Raw genomic sequence first — 21,409 nt, forward strand, 5'->3', positions numbered from 1 at the left:
ACTTAGCCAATCTTCTAGTGCTTTCCCAGGCTGATGCCCCCCTCTCCCTCCCCGCCCCCCCCCCAGCCCCGCGGCCTGCAGGAGTCATCTGTCTGCAGCTACAGAACCGTGCCTCGCTTTCCCATCAGTGTCACGCACAACTTCCTAAATAAAGCTTTTCCTGCACTTTGCACTCTTCCCTTGGATTTACTCCCGGAGGCAGACTGTCAAGGAGGGGAGCAAGCATGACGCTGGCTGACGTCCCCTCGGGACAGCCACAGGCCCACAGCGCACACTCCGGGGGCCAGGCAGAGCCAACACTGCCCAGCGCCCCTTCACTCAACTTGCCTTCCCGACCGGTGGGCCCGCCTTCCATGCACACAGACACCGTCACTGGCTGCACTTGCAAATAAAGCCACGTTACCTATTCCCCAGCTGTGCCCCTTGCTTCCTGCCCTCGCGGCCTGGAATCCCCCCAGGACCCAGCCCCCACATCCCCACACTGACCCTCACGGTTAGACTTCGCAGCTTATGATAGGGACATTTGGTCCCACTGAGAAAAACTGCGTAGGGATGGCCCTACACCAAACCTAGAGTTTGGAAATGACGAGCACCTCACAGCGGGAATGTGCTGTGGAGCCGCTCCCTCTAATCTCCCTGCACGCCCTTCGGAGTCGCCTTCACGGACTTCCTATCACAGGCATGCCAAGTTTTAAGTCCTCTACTATGAAAGAGATCTCACAAAGGTATTTTCTCACCGACCACTCAAGAAATTTACGCTTACAAATTCCTTATACTCGGCAAAACTGTCCGTCATCGATCTAACGGCTGCTCTGCTGGACCTTCAGCTCCCAGGCCATCAGCCCGGCTGTCTGTCCCCCACACAGGCTGGCACCCACCTCGCACTTGGCAGCGCTTCCCGCAGGAGCCAAACAAAGTCCTGTCCCTGCGTTTATATAATTTTTTGTTAATGTAAATGAGTGTTACATTTATTTCTAACTTTGAATATGGATATGTTCATCCATTCATAAGATAGGAGACCAGTAGAATGAGGCTGATTATCATGTTATCTTACTTTGTCTCCCCAGCCTTTTACTTTTTTATTAAAAAAAATATATATGTATGGAATGCTTCACGAATTTGCGTGTCATCCTTGCCCAGGGGTCATGCTAATCTTCTCTGTATCGTTCCAATTTTAGTATATGTGCTGCCAAAGCGAGCACTGCCCAGCCTTTTAAAATAAACACATTTCAGATAAATTATTCCACCAAGACTACTTCATAAGCAACTCTAAGAGACAATCCTCTCTTTTTTCAAACACAATCACAGCACCGTTATCACGAGAAACCACCACCACCAATCCATGTATAGCTAATGAATTCTTTTTGTAACCAATCTCCCCAACTGCTTCAAGGTCGGTCTGTCCTCAGTGCACTGCTCTGAACCAGGGCCCTGTCCAGGTCCTCAAGCAACCTCAGCCTCTCGCCCCTCCTTCACCCACCAACAAGGCGTCTGTCCTGGAAGAGCTGATGGCTCCCTGCTCCTCCCCGCAGCACAAGGCTGCTAAGGACATGGACACTTTTGGGCAAGAGGAGGTCACTGGCTTAGCCCACCCCTCCCTTCCCCACGTGGATGCTCCCAGGCACCAAGGACCCGCCTATACCAGTATTTGCCCAGGGGACACAAAATGACCTTTTAATCCTGCTGCACTTTCCAGCTAGAGTTCTTTTAAAAATCATTTCTTTCATCAATTATTTGATTTAAAGAAATTACTTGTATGGATCTACTGATAACACTGGACTTTGGAATCAATGTCCCAATTTTAAAAAAGTAATAAACAAAGTTCTGGACATTTGTTTCACAATACTGTGCATACAGTTACCACTCAAGTTAGACAGGACAGAGACTGGTACCTTGTATGTTTCTCCCCACAATTAAAAAAACGAACTGGGACAATGTCCATCTTTTTCCAGCTTTAATGCTGGAAGTACACATTCCTTGGCATTTTTCCTTTGGAGGCAGTATTTATTTAGATTGTTTTTCAAGTTGTTCTGTGGCTATTCTTTTTTAAATGTCTTCAGATTTCAATTTCTATAGTTTAAATTTTTCCTGAAAAAATCAAGTTCCATTGAGATTTTAAAATTTATTACCATTTCTTTGAATTTAACTTACTTTATTTTCTTGTGTTTTGTTACACATTCCCTTCATTACTGCATTCTGTTCATTTTTCTTTGATTATATTTGCCAGAGTAGTATGACTTATTTTACTTTTCAAAAAACCCAGCTCATAGATTTACCTTGTTTTTTTCTTTCAAGTAAATGACTTTCCTATTTTTATGTTAGTAGAAATGCCACCATCCCCTCCAAGGTTCCTTGGGGCCTCTGCACTTCACCCCTCTCTCCTCCCTCGCAGGGGCAGACTGAGCCGGAGCCGGCGGAGGGAGCACTGAGTGGTAAGATGGCCAGCAGGGGAGGCACAGGAGGCCCCAGGGCCCAGTGCTGTTCCAAGGACATGTGGCTGCAATTTCTGGCCTCAGGTTCCATCAGATGAAGGCACCCTGCGTTGCATGCTGCCCTACCTGAGTGCAGAGCGTATCTGGTTTGTAACTAAACCTGATCTTCGGCTCCACCTACCTGTACTACTTCCCACCGACTCCTGCGAGAACTAACACCTGCACTATCCCTCGAGCCCATGTCCGGGAACCTAGAAACCGGGGTGGCTCTAGACATGGCTCATAGGATCATGAGGTCAGCCATCCAGGGACGACCTGTGGTGGTTTGTGTTTGTTTCTGTGGCGGCTGCCCAGCACTTGGTGATATCTGTTTTGAAAACATTCTTAGGTTTGAAGCATTGGAGCCACAATCCCTGTGACCTGGGCTTTTGTACCAAGACCGGACAGTCCCAAACAAACCGGGTGGGTTGGTCACCCTGCAACCATGCACCAGGCTGCGAGCCCCCCACGGCAGCAGCTGCTCCTCTGCCCATGAACTGAAGACAAGCCTAGCCCTCCATTCCCGTCTTCAGAGGACATCTGTGGGCTGGGCAGGACGCAGGGGCACCATTTCCACTGAGTCAGCATCTGAGGCTTCCTGTGCTGCTCAATGTTAGTGCCCAGCAGTCACCTTGTGGGATGTCACCAGGTGAACTCTCCTGGCCACTCTGTCCGCTATCCCTGAGAGGAAGGCAGCCCAGGGCTTGCCTTAATCCAACGCTGCCCACAAAAACGGCCGTTCGGCAAGCACCTGCCTGGGCTCCTCTGCCTGCTCTACGCGGCAGGAGGTGACTGCACCCCAGGGTGCCATGTGCCTGGGGTCCTGTCCGTCCACCTCTAGAACCTGTGCCAAGTGGGGGGTCTCTAAATGCATGAAGAAAAGTGTGAGTATGAGTCAAACACACCAACTCTGTCCCTGTCAAAAACAAACTTCCAAAAAGCTGCCATTTAACCGCCCAACGTGTGTCCACAGGAGAGGAAACAGTGGGTGGGACTCAGCCTGCTTTCTACCCACTCCCTGGTCAGCAGGCAGTTCTGCTTCCAAGGGCAACACATGCCCAGTCACCAAGGGTCATTCTCAGTACCACCCCAACTTCTTCCTCCCGCAGCATTTGACTAGAGAAGACCCGAGACAGACTGACATCATCTTAACCCCGAAGCGGCACAGAGCACACTCATCACAGGCACCGAAGGGCGGGCCGCTGCACCTAGGATGCCCACATACCTCTTCGTCACTGGGCTCCAGGGGCTGGCACAGCCAGGGGGTGTCCACCAGCTTCCTGAGCTGTCGGTCCATCTCGGCGAGAGCAGCCCCCAGCCGCTCCTTCTGAGGGGGGTCCAACTGCTGCTCCCGCGTGGGCAAGAGACACGCTGGTTATTAGCAGTGAGAGCTGGGGCCACAGCAGTCCCAGCGCTGAGCTCCACTCAGAGAGGTCCTCTACCACCTCCCCTTCTGAGGAGTGTTGGGGGAGAGAATTAAACTCTCTTTTCATCAACAGTGGAGGAAACCAAGCCTGCCGGACAGCCACACTCACAGGGCTGACACTTCGCCGGCCTCCCTGTGCCGTGGGGCCCTCTGTCCAAAGGGACAGGACCAGCCCGCCGGCACAGCTGCAGGAGATGCTGTTCCATTCCAGGACAGTGCGGCACATTGGAGGGAAGAGCAGGGGGTACAAAAACTAGACCTTTGGGGCCAGTCTCCAGCCGTGTGACTTTTAGCAAGTCGTTTTTGCCTCCTTGGCCTTCCAAGTCTTCATGTTTTAAAACAAGAAGGTTGGCCAGGCCATCTCTCGGCCTCTCCCTATTTTAGCTCCTGTGACCCAGTAACCTCCCCACCCTGAGTGCTTCCCCAGAGCTGCCGCTTCAGCCAGGTGTGTAGGGCTGAGTGAGGATGGGCAGTGAGCTCGTGTGCCCATCAGGGCCCAGGAGGATGGCTGCCAACCGACAGACGGCAGACGTCTAAGGGAGAATTATGTCTACGATGACAAAGGCGGTCACATCTGCAGGAATCTGACATGCTAGGATGGCGTGGCTGAGGTGTGGCCAGAAGAGTGTGCGCTCCAACCACATGGTCACATCTTTGAGGCCCCTCCCAACAATGAGTCTAGATTCTTAAAGCCAGAAAATCTGGACTGAAATGTGCGACAATGGCCACATCCCACAGCAAGAGCCCAGCTCCCAGCTCACCAGGGCCATTTTCCCGGACAGCAGCAGCTCTGTCTCGCTGCGCAGGGCCTTCATGTTGTTCACCATCTCCAGGACAAAGCTGCAGTTCAGCCCCTGAGAAGAACCAGGACAGACACCATGGAGGAGGCCTGAGGGCTACACATGCCCAGAGGAGCAAGACTGGGAAAGGGCAGGTACCTCCGTGGTTCTAGGCTTGCTGTACACACGGTCCATGGACTTGGAGCTGGCATTGACGGCGTGGGCAAGTTCCTGCTCCATGTCTCTATGGGACTGAGCTATCTCTCGGATGCTAGAGAAAACGAAAACACCACACATCAGAGCAGACGAAGGGTGGTCTAAAGTGGAAGCAGTACGTGCTCTGTTCCTAGGAATCCAGGACAGGTGCGCAGATCTGTAAGCTGGCTCTGAAAACACCCGTGGGTTTTAAACTTCCATCTACATAAACTCTTGAGTATCTCTCAAAGAGGATCGGTGGAAATAAATCAAAACCAAGGGCAAGCAGAAACCCCGCTGGGCTGCGTGAAGGAGGCCAACCAAGGCTTTGGGAGGAGGAACTCAACCCATGCATGCCAGCGATGCATGTGGAGCCCTGGCGCTCCAGTGGGCGGAAACTGACCTGTGGATAAGGGCTCCCGCCGCCTGCCCAAACTGGTCCATCTGGGTGGCCTCTTCCTCAGACAGGATCCCCAGGTGCAGGGAGAAAGACGGCGGGCGAGGCAGTTCGCACTTCTGCTTGTCTTCCCAGGACTTTAGCGTGTTCTCAAATGCCTAGGGCACGAGAACCCAGAGTTACACTTTCTACTGCCCTCAAGAGGTGAGCACGTCTCTACCAATGACAAACACTCCTGACATGCTAGAGGCTACCAGAGAGGGAGAGGCGGGCTCTTCTACACTGAGGAAGAGAAACGGTCCTGGGAACTCCTACACCACTGGCTTACTTCTGGCGTCTAAAAGGAGAGTGACTTCCTAGAACTAAACATTAAACCCCCGAGTCTTCTTATAGAAGCAGCACAGGGGTGCCTGCGGTGAGCCCTGGCCCCCAAAGGCAGCCTCTTACCCTGTCTCGGGTGAGCATCTGGGCCCGGTTCTTGTGGATAATCCGAATGTATCCCGGAGGTTGGACCCAGGCCTCTCCGTCCACCTGCACAGGCACGCCCTCCTCACCCAGGATGGAAATCTTCACCGTGCGACACTGAGCAAACATCACAGCGTTACTCATGCACCGAGCTCACCAAGGAGCCTCACAGCCACCGAGCACGGCAGGAACCTTCCTGCCCTATACCCTGCACAGGCAGCTGCCCTCTGGAGCGGCCGACACCACACCCACAGCCAGCCCTGCAGTCAGAGCATCCCTGTCCAGGTCGAAGCTCATGGAGCCTTAAGGTCTGTGCCCTGCCCCACTGTCCCCTCACCCAGCACTGCATCTGTGATCACAGAGGAAATCTCATGATCAGACACAAATGCCAGGCCGAGGTCAGGACTCATGGCTTCCAAGAGCCACTGGATCCCTGAGCACGTGTGAACACGGAACAGAGCCAACAGCCAACAAGGGGTAAGAATGCACTGCTCCTCGTTCCAACAGAAAATGCAGTCAAAGACTTAAAATAGTGAAATCCCAGCAGCCTACTGTGGGAACAGACGGGACAACACAGCCTGCGGTTCAAGTCAGCTCCCACCCAGGTTTCTGTGCATAAAAACACCACCCTCCCTAACCCCACAGACTGACAGACCCTTCCCAACCCGTCACCAGAAATAACGGGGAGCCCAGAAGCTGCATCCCCTCCCCCGCGGGGCCTCAGAGCAGCTAGGCGAGGCCACACTTTCTCCACCGGCCATATATGCTCGGCCTCTGTCCCCAAGCACAAGCTGCCGCTTCTGAAAGCTGCAGGCATGGTCCAAGTCCAGGCCAAGCCTGTCTCATCTCATCCCACCTCAGCAAGAGGGGTAGACAGGGGGCACCCCCAGAAAAAGTCAGGGCAGGGAGCTCAGGCTGGGTGCTAATTGGCCCCAATTTTGAGCACCCATTCTTCTGGGCTCTGCACCAGGACGCATGTATTGGGGAGAGTGCAGTGCCAAGACTGTGGTTCTGGGCCAGGTACTGCTCTCCCTGAGACCACCTCCCAGGCCCTCCCTGCCTCCAGGACCATGGTCAGTACCTGGGCAATCCGGTGATGCTGCAACTTAATGACCCGAGAGACAGCCATCTGCATACTGCCAAACACAGCGACGACCTCCAAGATCTTATCATCAAAGGACGGAGCTGCGAAAGTCTGAAAGGTGGAGGCAGAGCTGACCTGGGCTCCCACTTCCCTGAACACACGCCACATACTTCTCCGTTAGGGCTGCTGCACTGGTAAAAGCAGACAGGCCCCTACAAGGAGGGGATGCATCCGAACTGAAGCAGCAGCTACAGTATGAACCTGTTACTAAGATCCTGAAACCAAGCTGCCTAGGATCAAATCCGGATCTGCCACTTACTAGCCTTGTGACCCTGGCAAGTCACTTCATTACCCTGTTCCTCAGTTTCCTCATCTGTAAAGTGGGATAATACTGGTACATGCCTCAAGGGGTTGTTTTGAGGACTGACTATGTGCACCGTCTCAGAAGAGTGACCAGCACATTTGAAGTGTCCAATTAGTGTTAACTATTTTTACTAGCTCTTATGTACAAAGGAAGCCATGCCCCTGGTTAAAATCTACCACTGCCTCCCAGAGTTCTCAGCATAAATTCCAAAGTTCTCCCCTGGCTTACACAACCCTGTACAAACTCTAACTTCTCTGCACCCCACCCGCTGCACAGTGCCATCAGACAACTTCTGCCCCATGTCATTATCTAACCGCTAAGCCTGCCATCTGCTGCTCCCTCTGCCTGGAACAGCCTCCTCCTCTTCTTCCCTCCCCCAACACTCCACCTGACCTGGCTGACCCCAAATCATCCTTTGGGTCTCAACATAGATGTCCCCTCCTCCTAGAAGCCCTCCCAGATCGCCACCAGTCAGGGATGGGCCCGGCTTCTGCATCACACCTGTGCCTCTGACCATATCTGTTCTACTCAGCCTCCCTTCTCATGAGCAGGGGACGCCACCTGTCTTGCTCTCTACTGTACCCACCCTGCCAGTACAAGAAAGGTGGTGTGCATCCATCCCTCTGCATCACTGACAGAGCACCCCGAGTGCTGATGCTCTATCAGGGCCCCAAGTGGCTAATGCTCCTTGAAGAGGCTGCCTCTCTGGTCACCGGCCCCTCTGCCCCCAAGCTCAGGCCCATGCTACTCAGAACCCCTGAACGTACATCATCTTCCTTGGTGCCTCCCCAGAAGTTGGTCCCTCCGGCATAGCTGGGAATATTGAGGACAGCAATTCCTTGGAGACTGGGGAGCGGGATGGGCCGCCCATCACACTGCGCAGTGGAGAAGCAGGACAAGGAAAGGAGAGATTCAGGCATCAACCAGTCCTTCCTCACAGGCAACCGCCCCAGGGCCGAGGAGGCCCCGCTGTGGGCAGCTCCCCTCCCACCGAAGGGTCCACAGGGAGCAGCGCTAACAGGAGGCCCTCCAGCTCACCTCCAGCAGGACCTTTTGCTCCAGGTTCTTGTAGGTCCTGTGCAGCAGCTCTTTGGTCCCAAGCACCCCATACCACATCATGTTCTTGGTTCGGCTCCTAGAGAAGGAATGACAGAACGGATGTGGGCCGTGGCTTTCTTTCTAGTTAACTACAGTCATTGCTAAAAAGTGTGGGGTGGCATCTGATCACAAAAGGGTGAGACTCTGCGATTCCCTGCGACAGTGACCCCTTAAGGAAGGAAAGTCCCTGTTAGTATCTATGAAAGGTAAGCACAGAGATATGTTTATTGACAGGAAAGGTAGTATTTCTCAAGAAAGTAATCATACCCTGAAAGGTAAAACTTCACAAAAATGTTATAAAATTATGTTTACCATACAACATTTGAAAAGCACATCTGTACGTGCTGGTGATCAATGCTGCTGGGTGTTTCTGTCTTTTCTAGGTGTGCGATTTACAGGTGGAATAACCAGCCTGCCATCTCCTGACGCACTGTCCACTTCTTAGCACACTTTGTGTTACCTGCCCCTGTACAGCACCTCACAGACATGAGTCTCCTCTTCCCATTGACTGGGATCACTCACTTTCTTATGCTGAATTTGCCCAAACCTGAACCACCCTCGGGCAAGCCTCCTCCAGGCTGGCCTCTTGGACTTTCACCTGCTTCCACCCACCTTTGAAAGCACCTCCATTTGTAGACACAAGGCATTCAGGTAGCATACTGCACATCCTTTTACCTGCTGACTCCAAAAATTACCTTACTGACCAGGAGAAATGAGGAAGACTCGAGGACAGGTGTGCACACAGGTGTCACCCACCTGCACTTCTCCGGGTGCTCATCACGCTTGTTGTTGAAGTCCAGAGATATCTTCGCATCCAGGCCAATGCCAAAATAATTGTTCATGACACATTTCTCTGTGTAATACTCTCTGCAAAAGGGGTTTCAGAGCAATTAAAACAACCCTGTTTAGCAGCTTCCCAACCTCTAGCAGTTCTTCCTGAGGGCAAACTCTATTTTTTATTTTATTATTTTTAATTATTATTATTTTAAGTAACAGTGTTGAGAAATCATATACCATATAGGTTACTCACTTAAAATGTACAATGCAATTTTTGGGGCTGTTTTTTTGTTTTGCTTTGTTAATCTTCACCCGAGGGTATTTTTCCATTTGATTTTAGAGAGTGGGAGAGGGGGGAGGGGTGTGAGAGAGAGAGAGAGAGAGAAACATTGATGTAAGAGACACACATCGATTGGCTGCCTCCCACACAAACCCCAACCAGGGCTACAGATAGAGCCTGCAACTGAGGTACATGCCCTTGACCAGAATCAAACCTGAGACCCTTCAGTCCGTGGGCCGACCATCTATCCACTGAGCCAAACCAGCTAGGGCTACAATGCAATTTTAATGCAATCACAGAGTCATGTAACCATCACTACAATCAATTTCAGAATTACCGTATCACCCCAAAAAGAAAGCTCACACCATTAGCCAGCACTCTCAACCCCTCCCAAGCCCCGACAACCACTAATCTACTTATCATCTCCATGGATCTGCCTCCTCTGGACATTTCATAGAAATGGGTCCCAAAACATGGGGCCCTTGCGTCTGGCTCCCTTCACTGAACACAGTGTTGCCAGGGCTCAGGGCCTGGAGGAAGCAGGGCTGCAGGGGCCTGGGAAGTGGACAGGCAGGCCACAGAAGGCCATGGCAGCACAGACAGAATGACCAGGACCTGGGATGACGGGGGACGGCCTGGTGCCCCAGCCTGGGTGGAGGAGGAAAGCAGCTTTGGTCTCCCTAGGTCAGTGGTCGGCAAACTCATTAGTCAACAGAGCCAAATATCAACAGTACAATGATTGAAATTTCTTTTGAGAGCCGAAAACCGACTTCTGCACATGGGCCACGAAGTTTCAATCGCACTATACGTGCGTGCCCACATGTGGTATTTTGTGGAAGAGCCACACTCAAGGGGCCAAAGAGCCGCATGTGGCTCGCCAGCCGCAGTTTGCCAACCACTGCCCTAGGTGAAGGAGAAGTCTCCCCAGTCTGAAGAGGAGAGAACAAAGAAAGACCAACGGCTGTGGCTGCCAGACTGGGAACCTCGGAGATCTCAGATTAAGAAAACAAACAAAATATCCAGTTCGGGAGGCCCCAGGGCACTGCTCACAGGAGGACAATAGCTCTGGCCTTTTCAAGGAAACAATGTCAGGAAGGGTCAAAACAAGAGCCCAGGCAGCCCCGGGAGGGGCCTGGAGCAGACAGGCCAGTAGGTGGCAGTGGCAGGTCCCAGACGGGATGCCCAAGTATTGGACAGGCCAGAACGTGGCAACAGGTGTCTGAACAGAGGCAGCTCCCTGGCAAACCGGCTTGGCAGGACTGCCACTCTGCATACTTCCAGCTTCACCTTCCCAAAACCCAGAGTTTCTGTAAACCACACATTTCTTAATGGCTCTCCCCCACCACACCAAACACATGGTTGGCAACTTAACCAACTGCCACCTGTCGCTAACTGCCCAGAACTTGCCATCAGCCAGCAGAAAGGAAAACCTAGAAGAATGGGTTTTCAAACACCACCTGTGTCTGCAATGGCGTGTCCACACACAGGAACAGATTCAACTGAACTGCTGTACACAGTCCTCACTGCCTCAGTCCAGGGCAGAGGACACAGTGCGGGAGCACAAAGCAGCTCCTGAACTGTCCTCCCCTCACATCTCAGCCCAGGACAGCGTCTCCCTGGGGATCGCCAGGAGCTTCCAGCCCAGGGATCTGTGACTGCAGCTCTAACGGGGAGCAGACCGCAGGAGAAAGCAGCAGAACAGCAGGGGGTGGGGGGAGGTAGTCAGGAAGAGGCACCAACACAGGGTCAGCCAAGGTTACCAAACAGTGATAATGAAGAACAAGTGGAAAGTTAGTTCCTAATAGGAGTTTCTGAACCTGCCAAAAACCTCAGAACATTACATATATTCAGAAGACGCTGTCTCGCGACCATTGGAAATGAGCCAGGACAGGCTACATCCCATCATCCCATCGTCCCATCGCAGGAACTTTCCGTCCACACTCCTTAGCTGAGGCTTCCCATTTCTGGGTATTCCTTATCAGCTGACACCAGCTGGAAGAGGATCCCCTAGTCAACTGCTCACAAATTACTCTAGTTAATGCCAATCACTTTTCCAGGCTCCAGCATTCTTTACCAACGTGCCCCCTTGGTTCATGCCACACTCACAGGTTTTCTGGTTCGGAGTTGAAGGGATCAGCATTAATTAATAAGCGACTGATAACTGAACCGCCAGGCAAGGAACCAGACATCCCCGCGCGAACATCTGTGAGGAGACAAACCATAGTCATGAAACAAAAGCGAACATACTGGTGACAGAAATCAACACCGTGAGACACGTACAAAATGGCTTGTGAAGACAGTCCTCATTAAATGTACAAAGCTCCGCCAGAATGAGCTCTTCGTACGACTAATCTTAGAGCCCAGTCGTCCAGCTTCGGAAGGCTACATTCATGAGAAATAAAGACACCTTCAAGCAGCCTGCATCAATTTAAAATCTTTAAATCACACATTAAGGCAGAGATGAAACCTGTTTTTGAATGTTCTGCCCATCCAGTAATATCTTTATCACTGGCTACCCAAATGCTCATTTCCGAGGGCTCACTTCCCAAGGGCTTCTGGAATTTTCTTCCTATTCAGTGGAGATTCTCTAGAAATTGACAAATCACTTATAGGAGTAGATGGTGTGGCCAGGAGGCCTCCGGACTCCACCTGAAGCTGGTTAAGGGAGTCTTACTGGCAATTTCACCCCCTTGTGGCATTCCTTCCTATGAAGACAAGTTCTGTCACCACTCCCCAGGGGGAAGCAGCAGGAGTTGCCTGCACTTTGCTCAGGCGAAGTCAGAGCAGGGCAGGGAAGAGGACGGGGCCAGCCCTCCCGGCGGCTAGCTGCTCCTGCTGCAATCGTGGTAGAAACAGTGGCACGACTCCACAGTCCCACCACAGCCTGCCCACCCTCCTCGTTCACTCGAGACAACTATTTTGGCTGCTCCACCTGCCTTCCTGGAGCCCCACCCCCGCCCCCGAGGCGATCTGGGTGCCACCTGCCCTTTGTAATGAATAAGAGCACTTTCATGCCCTGGCCTAACTCTGAATTCTATCTACTTTCCCAAGGACCTATAGACTCTTGGAGGACAGAGACCCAGCCTCATTTATTCCCACAGACCCAGTGCCCGGCAAAGCGACGGCCTGACACCCTCCCACAGACAGGCTCACCACTGTGCCCACGTGGGGTGGGGACACTCACTCGGGAAGAGGATCTTCGTGTTCAGCGCTGGGAGGCCATCCCGGCTTCCTGACTGGGGAGGAAGAGAGGCAGAACTCCCTTTGCTGATCAGCTTCTCACATGGGGACTTGGACACTATAAAAACAGGACATACAGCCAGGACTGACTACTGGGAAAGTTCATTAGAGAAATGCCAGGTGGAGGGGCCGGGGGAAGTGAGGAGCTTACAAGCCACTGGTGAGCCCAGGTGGAGCTAGTGAGATAAAGAGAGGCCCAGAGAGAGCAACAAAGAGGGGACGAGAGGCAAGTGGGTCTGAATGTCTTCAAGAGGGTGAGGCTGGGACGGGGCACGGAGGGGCTCGACCCTACTCACACTTGGGGCCCATGCCAAGTGGAGTTCTAAGTGGTAATGGCCATGGGGTGAACTCTGAGGCTTGTCTGGGTACAGGAGGGGCCATGCACAGCCAGAGGGGGACATCCTCCACACTCGGAGCCTGCGCTGCTCCGGGACAGACACGGTGCACAGGAAGGTGACCCGTGAGGCTGGGTGATGCCCTGACCAAAATGCCAGGCCAGGCTGGCTCTGGCTGGAACAAATTTCGTGTGTGCATGGCATTTGGCAGGCAAAGCCAGGAGGTGCTGAGACCTACTGGGTCTGGGGTACGCAGGAAGGTCCTGAGCCCTATTGAGTCTGGGGCACAGGGAGGTTCTAAAGAAAGCACACTCCTCAGCAGCACGGCTCCCCACTCCCCAGCACCCCTCCCACCTGCCACCAGACAAACCGCGCACAGCAGGTGGCACAGGGAAAGGCCCTGTAAGTGGCCAGAGCAATGAGCCAGCACAGCCCCAACACTTCCTTGGCAAGCTTTCTGAGTGCCAGGCCCGACCGCAGGGCTGAGGGCACCCAGGCTGGCGGCTGTACCTTTGCGGAGGCTTCTGTGCTTGGCAACCCCGCAGCTCTCACTGTGGCACACCGTGTCCTCTGACTTCAGGTCCTTTTTCTCATCTGACTCAGAGAGACCTAAGACGATCATCTCCTGCTCTTGGGTCTGGGCATTCTGCTCATCGACAGCTGCAAGGAAAGAACGTCCATAGCTCAGCCCAAGGACATTACCACAGGCAAGGCCAGGCTGATGGAGGTCTGGCTGAACAGACTCCCCGCTTCGCCTACCAATTTGATTTTCCTTCAAATGTCCCCTTGGCTGCAGATTAGACCTGAAGCTCCCACCTCAACCCCACTGTCCCCCTGGGCCTAGCACACTTCAAGTACCATGGGCACCGGGCATCCGTGCCAGCTGGCTGGGGAGGAGGGCCCAGAGGCTGAAGATGTGGAAAGAAGGTGAGTGAAGGATTGAGAGCCTAGAGCAGCCCTGGGAGATGTGATGAGGGCCCCCACCTCATGCATCCACCAGTATGTAGGTAGGAGGTCACGACTTATTATTCTCATGGAAGCAAGAAGCAGGCTGATCTGCTCAGAGTGAAAAGGTGAGGGCTAGGAAAGCGTCTGAAGGGTGTGGACGTGTGAAATGGCTTCTGAGGGTAATGAGAGACAAGACAGACCCAAGATAAGAAAAAACTTGCTGAGGAGCGATCTGGGGGTCCCGGCAAGGTTGGAGGCAATGAAGTTCACAGGTCAATGTGGTTTTTCAGCATTCTCATCTAAGCTTAGCAAACCGAGTCTGGAGAAAGGGAGTGACTAGCCAGGCAAATCTTTATCCTGTGTGATCTATCTACCTCTCCCAGGCCCCAGGCTGATGGTGGGAAGTCAGCACACCAGGCCAATGACCTGCCCAGGCCCTGGGCACCCTCCACCACTGAAGCAGTCCTGACTCAGACACCATGGTGCACATGGTCCCCCCACTTGTCTGACCACCTCCTTGGGCTCCCCCAACCTCCAACCTCTCTCTGTCCACTGACTTGATGGATGGGGCCCACCTCTCCAGGTGTCCTAAGAGCACCTCAGTTCTAAGCACCACGGCTCCCTCAGAACACCCCCCCCCCCCAGGGCAGCTCCTCCTCCAACTGGATAGGACTCATCCTGTAGGGCTGACCCAAGGTTGGACAGAGTTCCACAGGTTAGCTCCCTTCTAGGGAGTGGGCTTCCTATTCAGGGATCAGTTTCTCCAAGGAGCCCACTGTGTATGCCCATGAGGCACCTTTTCACCAGCGAGGGGCGCCCTCCAGCTCTGCCTTCCACTTTCTGGATCCCTGGGTTCTCTTTCCAGTGTTTACATCAGACCAAGTAGGTGAGCAGGGAGAAACGCTGCGGGCACACTCTCAGGTAGGAGGTGCTGCCACAAGTCAGGCAGGCTAGAGATAAACCGAATAGGCCGAAAGTGACCTCAGGCTATCAGGCTTTGGCCTACATGGTGAATGCCTTTCCAGCACCACGTTCGGAAGAAACTGGGCATGCCCAGCACTTGCCTGAAGAAAGCTCCCTTGTCATTAAGAGACCAGCTACCTTTTTCTGTGTGTTCTATGATCTGACGAATCGCCTTCTTCAGGCTGTTGGCTCTCAGCATGAGCTGTTCCCGAGGCCTGAATATCTGCGGCCGGGCTGGACACGCTGACCCCATCGAGCGGTCCACAGTTGACCCACAGCTGCTGCCCGTTCCATCTCCATCTTCTGCCTCCTCAGCAATGGTGGGCGGCGGGGTGGGCAGAGAGGACGAGGCCTGGGACTCATCGTCCAAGGTCTTGAGGAGAGAATCCAGCTTCTCTTTCAGGACAGAGCACTGGATGGGAAACAAATGGAATGGAATGGAGTGCCTCTCATCCTGACACCCTCCCAGGCAGGGGCCCAGGGAACAGACCTTCTTGGCCATGACCTCAGACTCCTCCGAGCTCTCAGTCGTCTTCTCATAGGCCTTTCCCACTCGAGCCACAAAGTCCTTCACCGTCTCGCAGAGCACTCTGTGGGAGAAAACGCAGAAAGATGCTTATAGAGAGACAGTCCTGGCTGCAAACTGGACCCCCTGTGTGCTGGACCCCTGGTTCCGCCAAGGCAGCTGGCACTCACTTTGCCGATGAGATCACCACCGAGTGCTGGTCAGAAGTCAGGATTTTAGAAAGATGGGCCGCGACCGAATCTTCATAGAAGAGAATTTGCTGTACCTATAATTACCCCAAAACAGGTAGAGATCATTGTAGGTACAGTTCACCCAGTGAATTCCTCACCCACTGCCTCCACTAGCCAGGCCTCAGCTCACTTCCTTCAACAATCTGGGACCTGCCAGTGCTATCTGAAAGATTTCAAAGGCTTCATCCAGATGTGGACAAATGTTGATAAAGACTTACAAATACCTCATGCTTCTTTGTCCTTTAGTCTGAGATTTACCACCAGCAGCCTGGCTAGGAACTAGGATCTTCTATCCTGTTTCCATAGGCAACACTCCTTAATTTAGGTTCCATTCACAGCTGTCTACCTGGTTGGGAATGTGGCCTGGCCCATCTCCTTCTCTCAATATAAGTTCCCCCTTCCCCACTCATCTCTGCCTGCTGAAATGGGAGATCTGATGCTGTGTAATGAGCCCACTCTAGGCCCTAACCCAGGGTCAACAAACTTTACTATCAGCTCGACAGTACACATAGTCTTCCTCTCTTGAAAGGTACAGACCATTCTCTGCTCACAGGCCATGTCAAAGCAGACCCAGGAAGATGTGGCCAGGGGGCCAGTTTGCCAACCGCTGACCTAGCCCACTGTCCTTGACCCTGCTGGTGAGCAGATGGCCCCTGGCAGAGTTCTCTCTCCTGCTCAGCCAACTTGCCCAGTGGTGATGAGCACAGCTATGTGCCAGGAATGCACTACTGCAGGATAAAAAATAAGGAAGGCAAAGTTTAGGCCCTTATGAACTATTAAGACACAATAGCCATAAAACAAAAAGAAGAGTGAATGGTTGAACTGGCACAGCCAGCTGCAAAGGGAGGCAACGTGGAGGATGATGGGGCAGCAGCAGGTGCAGGGAGGGTGGGAAGTCCTAGGGAACTGTCACCACAAAGGCCCCAAATTCTGATGACAACTGGGAAGCCTCCAGGTGACCCAAAGCCTGGGAGGTCAGAGTCCATGTGGCTCCACCTCAACCTTGAGCTGACCCTGAACTTCTGGTCTAACCTAGGGCTGGGCATGAGAGCATTGGGGGTGCGGGGGAGGGGAGGTAACCGGAAAATACCTCGGAACCCTCGCTGAAGTCCTCGGTGACGACGGTAGAAGAGGAGGCCTGTCGGGGCAGTTTAGTCTCATAGGCCATGACACTCCACCTGCACACAAAGGCAGCTCCCAGCAGGATGCTCCGCCTCCCAGGCAGGCCCTGCACCTCCCTCCTTGTGACCTGGGGACCTGACCTTACAACAATTCTAACTTCATCTGTAAGTCCTTTATGTTGGCTTGTGTACAAATGCTACACCAATAAGTCACTATGGCTCCACTAATGGAAGAGAAAGTCAGCAGCCAGCTCTTCACTTCATCAAATGCACATGAGAGGGGCAGCTGAGTGGATGCGTGATCAAACCTGCTCATGGCAACCACAGGATCGTGACGAACATGAGCATTTTCAATGACACCAATCCACCACAGGCTCTGGTTAGCAGGATTTCAGACATGAGTCAGAACTAAAAGCAGTTCACCCAAGAAGGATGCCAAAGGATTGTTAAACACACAGAGACTATGTATCCAATACTTAAGATCCTTCTGGGAAGAGAATATGAGAAAATGGGATTGCTCATTTATGGATAACGAGCACTCTACTGACAGGCATCAGATGGTGGCTGCAATGCCTGAAAGGGACAGCGCCACCTTCTTTAACAGCCCCAGTGGATCAGGCTTCCAAAAGAAGACCTCATCACTCAGTTCATAGCCTGTCTGTTATCTTTTTCATAATCCTGGTCAAAACTTAAGAACTCCCAGGAAAAAAGAATTCCAGCTCAGGTCAAATTTTTACAACTATTTGTCAAAGGCCTATGGTTCCCAGGGACCCCGGGTAAGAACAGCTGGTCGAGGTTACCTGTCTCTGACTAGCTCCTGTGGAGCAGCACGAGAATGCGCCCCACTCACCTGTCCAGCATCTTGGTGCTGGCTCTTTCCAGCTTCTCCAGGATCTGCGGGAGCTGGGTGTCATCGTCACAGGCCGAGCCCCAGCCTAACACGCGAGCCAGGTCGTTCCCTGTGCCCAGGGGCAGCACTCCCAGCTGACACTGCAAAACACAGTGGGAAGATACAGCATTGAGCCCCCTCCTCTTTGCTGACAATGGTGGCTGAACTCAGTGGAAGAGACTGCTCCAAAAGGGGTGGGGCTTCCGTTCCAGGCAGAGCCAGAGCCACGGCCTTTCTAATCCCACAGAAAAGTCCTCCGTCTTCCACAGGCCGCATCTCACATGTTGCTACATTTTGACTATCCTCTATCAGTGGTTCTCAACCTTTCTAATGTCACGACCCTTTAATACAGTTCCTCATGTTGTGGTGACCCCCAACCATAAAATTATTTTCGTTGCTACTTCCTAACTGTAATTTTGCTACTGTTAATGAATCGTAATGTAAATATCTGTGTTTTCCAATGGTTTTAGGCAGCCCTGCTAGTGGTTCTCAACCTGTGGGTTGCACACAAGGGCTAGCTTAGACACTCTGGGGTGGCAGGACTGAGCCCAGCAACTAAGTAGAAATGAGGAGGGCGGGCAAGGGAAGAATCAAGAATGATCAACTGCCAAATCTCTGGCTTGGATGTCTGCTGGATGATAATTTTCAGATTCTAAAGAAAGAAATGGGGGGCAGGCAGGGCTGAGTGGTGTGCTCAGTGCTGGAAATGTTGGGCTTGAGGTGGGAAGGGGCAGCCAGGAAGACGAGAAACACCGAGGAAAGATAGGGGAAAGATGGGCTGACCAGAGAATCGAGTGCCACAGAGAAGCTGAAGGAGACAGTGCTCACTGAACTCAACTGAGTGGATGAAACCTGCCTTCCTGATTAGTGACAAACTTGTAGATCACCCTGGAAGTCAACAGAACACAGGACCTAAGTGTAGTTCTCTAACTTTACCACTAGAGGGAAGCATTCTATTTCCTGAGCAAGTGGCCTTCCATCTTCCATCATTTTAGTGTTCGAGGCTAAAAAATCCCTAAAAACAGTCCACCCCACCTGAGAATGAGGTCAAAGATCTGGAAAAAAGTATATTGAAAGCATATGACAAAGTAGGAAAAAATATCACCGACAAAGAGTTTACATCCCTAATATAACATAATCTTTAAAAATTAAATCTTAATTTTTTAAAAGACAAATACCTCAATTGAAATGTAGGCAAGGAACATAAACAGGTAACTCACTTAAAAAGTCATGGTTAGCCAACTGGCGAGGCTCAGTGATTAAGCATCGACCTATGAACCAGGAGTTGACAGTTCGATTCCCAGTCATGGCATATGCCCAGGTGGGGCGTGCAGGAGGCAGCCAATCAATGATTCTCTCTCATCATTGATGTTTCTATCTCTCTCTCTCCCTCTCTGAAATCAATGAAAATATATTGAAAAAAATAAATTCACGGTTAATTGAGATGTTTTAGTTCAACAGTAGTAAAGAAATAAAAATAAGACATATCCTGGAGAGCAGGAAGGGACAGAAATAGACTTACTGGAACTGCAAGTCACAGTGAGGGTCCCTTGGACCTCTCTCTATTAACAAGGGACTCATATCACCCATGCTGCTCCGTTCTGCACTTTATAAATCAGCATGTTGTGGCATCTTGCGCTCGCCCCATGGCCGTAAGTGGAGATCTGCGTGTCGTTTTCCGCTGGGCAGAGCTCTGCCAGCATTGAGCTTCTCACTACCCCCACTGATGATCCCCTACCTGGGCATTCATAAAGACCACTGGTGAAAATGATATAGACCCTTTCCCAACTGTGCTCTTTCAAAGAGGGTCCAACATTCAGACTCTGATCTGTACTGCCACACTGCTGTCCTTCCAGGCTGTACCAATCTCATTTCCCGATGCCACAAAAAACTCTCCTTTCCCACGCCTGTCCATTGTTCATCTTTTTCGTTTGTGCCCAACTAAGTAGACAAAAAGGTCACACCTTTACTTCTAAACTGTGAAGTTCCTGTTCCCCTGTCACAGCCCCAGCCCCAGCTCCCGGCCCCATGATGCTATCGAGCTACCAGCTCTTCCCTTCCAGACCTTTGCTGGCCCCTGCCTGGGAACAGTACTCCAAGGGGACATGGAGTGTCACCCAAGACAGCCCAGCTTCTCTCTTGACATCATCCCCCAACCCCATTCCCAGGGATGGGCTCCTCCACATTCAGGCACCTGTTTGTGAAGATTGAGGCTGTCAATTTCAGAGAGGACCCAGCCAACACTGCCGTCCCCACCACAAACCAAAATCCGGAATGTATCAAACTTCTGGAATAAGCGTAAGCTGCAAAGAAAAGAGAATGTAATGAAATGAGGTACATTCTAAATGACAAATGATGGCCAGTCAGTCCTGGGCGAGGGCCCCGTGTGTGGTCCTCAGGGTGACCCTGCACCTTCTCCTGCAATTAAGTCCCTCAGAAGAAGAGCCCAGGTGCTCAGGCTCGGCCTGCTGGGGCCACTGGGCACCTGAGAGCAAAAGCCTCCCACCCGAGGCCTCTGTGCCCATTCTCCACTCGCCTAGTCCCCACGCGCAGCCAGCACCTGCATGGGCAGCTGAGGAGCCCAAGTAGCACAATTATGTCCACTTTATCTTCCCCGCTGGGCCACTGCATCCTCCCAGGTGATGTGACCCATCCCTCCTCCCCGCGTAACCCACCTCCATCTCCTTCCCGTGCTCTTCGTGGTCACCTGCCCCTCGCATGCAGTGTCCCCCTCTGCTCACTCCTCACCCACTTCCTGAGCGGCCTGATCCAAGTTTTGGCTTCAGAGACCACACATATGCTGATGACCATGACCCTAAACCATGACCTCCAGACTTTCCTGAAGGACAACACTTGCACTTGTCTACCAAAAGAGTCACTCGGGTGTCCTAGGTTCCCCTCCTTGGAAAATAGCAGAGCTACCTTCAAAACAGTCACCAGGCCAACTCTGCTGTCCCGTCCACCATTGCTTCTCTGATAATCACTACAAGAGCCTTCTCCCCAGCTCACGTCTCCTGCGGATACCTCCAATTGCTACCAGTATGATCTTCCCAAAACAAGTCTTGTCCAGTGTCTCACTTTAAGAAGTTGCCACTTGTTTCCAGGAAAGGTTCAAACCTCTTGGCCAGCACCTACAACCCTCCCTAGCCAGCAGCTGCCATCCCACTGTCTTCTCACCTCTTGGCACACACAGCATCTTCTGCCCAGCAGGCTCCAAACCTCCCTCCCTGCCATGACACCAATTCTCTTCAAACACTGGCTCAGGGAGAAACTGAGAAACCCCAATTTGATTTATAAATTCCTCTGGGTTCCCACAGAATCTGCATGCCTCCTTGTCACAGTGACAGACATGCTGTCATGTGACCTTGACTATCTGTCCATGTGCTGCCCTCCCGGCAGGCAGGGGCCCGCCGTAGTAGGCCTTCCATCTAGCTGAATCTGAGCCATAGGACGTCCTGGAAAGACAAAAGGGAATGAGGGACGCATGTGGCTCAGGGAAAAAAACATACGTTGAGATTCTGAAGCATCAAGGCTGCCTCTGACTGTCCGGGTGCTCCTCTGAGAACACTGACCTCTCCCAGGCCGCCTGCTCTCCAAGGACAGGTGATACATCAAGGGCAGGAATCAAGAAAGTGAAACAGTGTGCCTAAGTTTGTTTATAAAGTGTGAGATCGAAGCTGCTTCCCAGAAATTAGAGTTTACTAAACCAACTGCCCCTGTGCCTTTGTGGGGCCCCCTACGTCATCCTGTCTCCTAGACAATACCACCCCAAACAGGGGTCTGCATGCAGCTAAGGAATATTTGGTTCTTCTCAAGTTCCC

General features: G+C 52.3%; 1 protein-coding gene and 1 non-coding gene across 2 annotated transcripts in view; both read right to left on the reverse strand.

Annotated features, from left to right (window-relative positions):
* The window catches only part of DGKD (diacylglycerol kinase delta), a 107,874-nt gene that overhangs the window by 4,889 nt on the left and 81,576 nt on the right, over window positions 1-21,409 (reverse strand). Inside the window, exons 10-27 of the mRNA XM_054722896.1 lie at window positions 19,783-19,891; window positions 17,550-17,689; window positions 16,669-16,756; window positions 15,519-15,613; window positions 15,313-15,412; window positions 14,961-15,234; window positions 13,422-13,571; window positions 12,521-12,634; window positions 11,443-11,539; window positions 9,036-9,146; window positions 8,220-8,316; window positions 7,949-8,056; window positions 6,815-6,928; window positions 5,716-5,850; window positions 5,275-5,426; window positions 4,836-4,947; window positions 4,659-4,751; window positions 3,697-3,816 (exon numbers count right to left, since the gene is read on the reverse strand). Coding sequence (XP_054578871.1) covers window positions 3,697-3,816; window positions 4,659-4,751; window positions 4,836-4,947; window positions 5,275-5,426; window positions 5,716-5,850; window positions 6,815-6,928; window positions 7,949-8,056; window positions 8,220-8,316; window positions 9,036-9,146; window positions 11,443-11,539; window positions 12,521-12,634; window positions 13,422-13,571; window positions 14,961-15,234; window positions 15,313-15,412; window positions 15,519-15,613; window positions 16,669-16,756; window positions 17,550-17,689; window positions 19,783-19,891 — 2,209 coding nt within the window. The remainder of the gene's footprint in view (window positions 1-3,696; window positions 3,817-4,658; window positions 4,752-4,835; window positions 4,948-5,274; window positions 5,427-5,715; window positions 5,851-6,814; window positions 6,929-7,948; window positions 8,057-8,219; window positions 8,317-9,035; window positions 9,147-11,442; window positions 11,540-12,520; window positions 12,635-13,421; window positions 13,572-14,960; window positions 15,235-15,312; window positions 15,413-15,518; window positions 15,614-16,668; window positions 16,757-17,549; window positions 17,690-19,782; window positions 19,892-21,409) is intronic.
* On the reverse strand, window positions 1,096-1,202 carry LOC114230518 (U6 spliceosomal RNA). The gene has a single exon (XR_003616438.2). It is a non-coding gene; the product is annotated as a U6 spliceosomal RNA (small nuclear RNA).

This window comes from Eptesicus fuscus, chromosome 11, assembly GCF_027574615.1.
Source record: "Eptesicus fuscus isolate TK198812 chromosome 11, DD_ASM_mEF_20220401, whole genome shotgun sequence".
In the NCBI taxonomy this organism is placed as follows: Eukaryota; Metazoa; Chordata; class Mammalia; order Chiroptera; family Vespertilionidae; genus Eptesicus; species Eptesicus fuscus.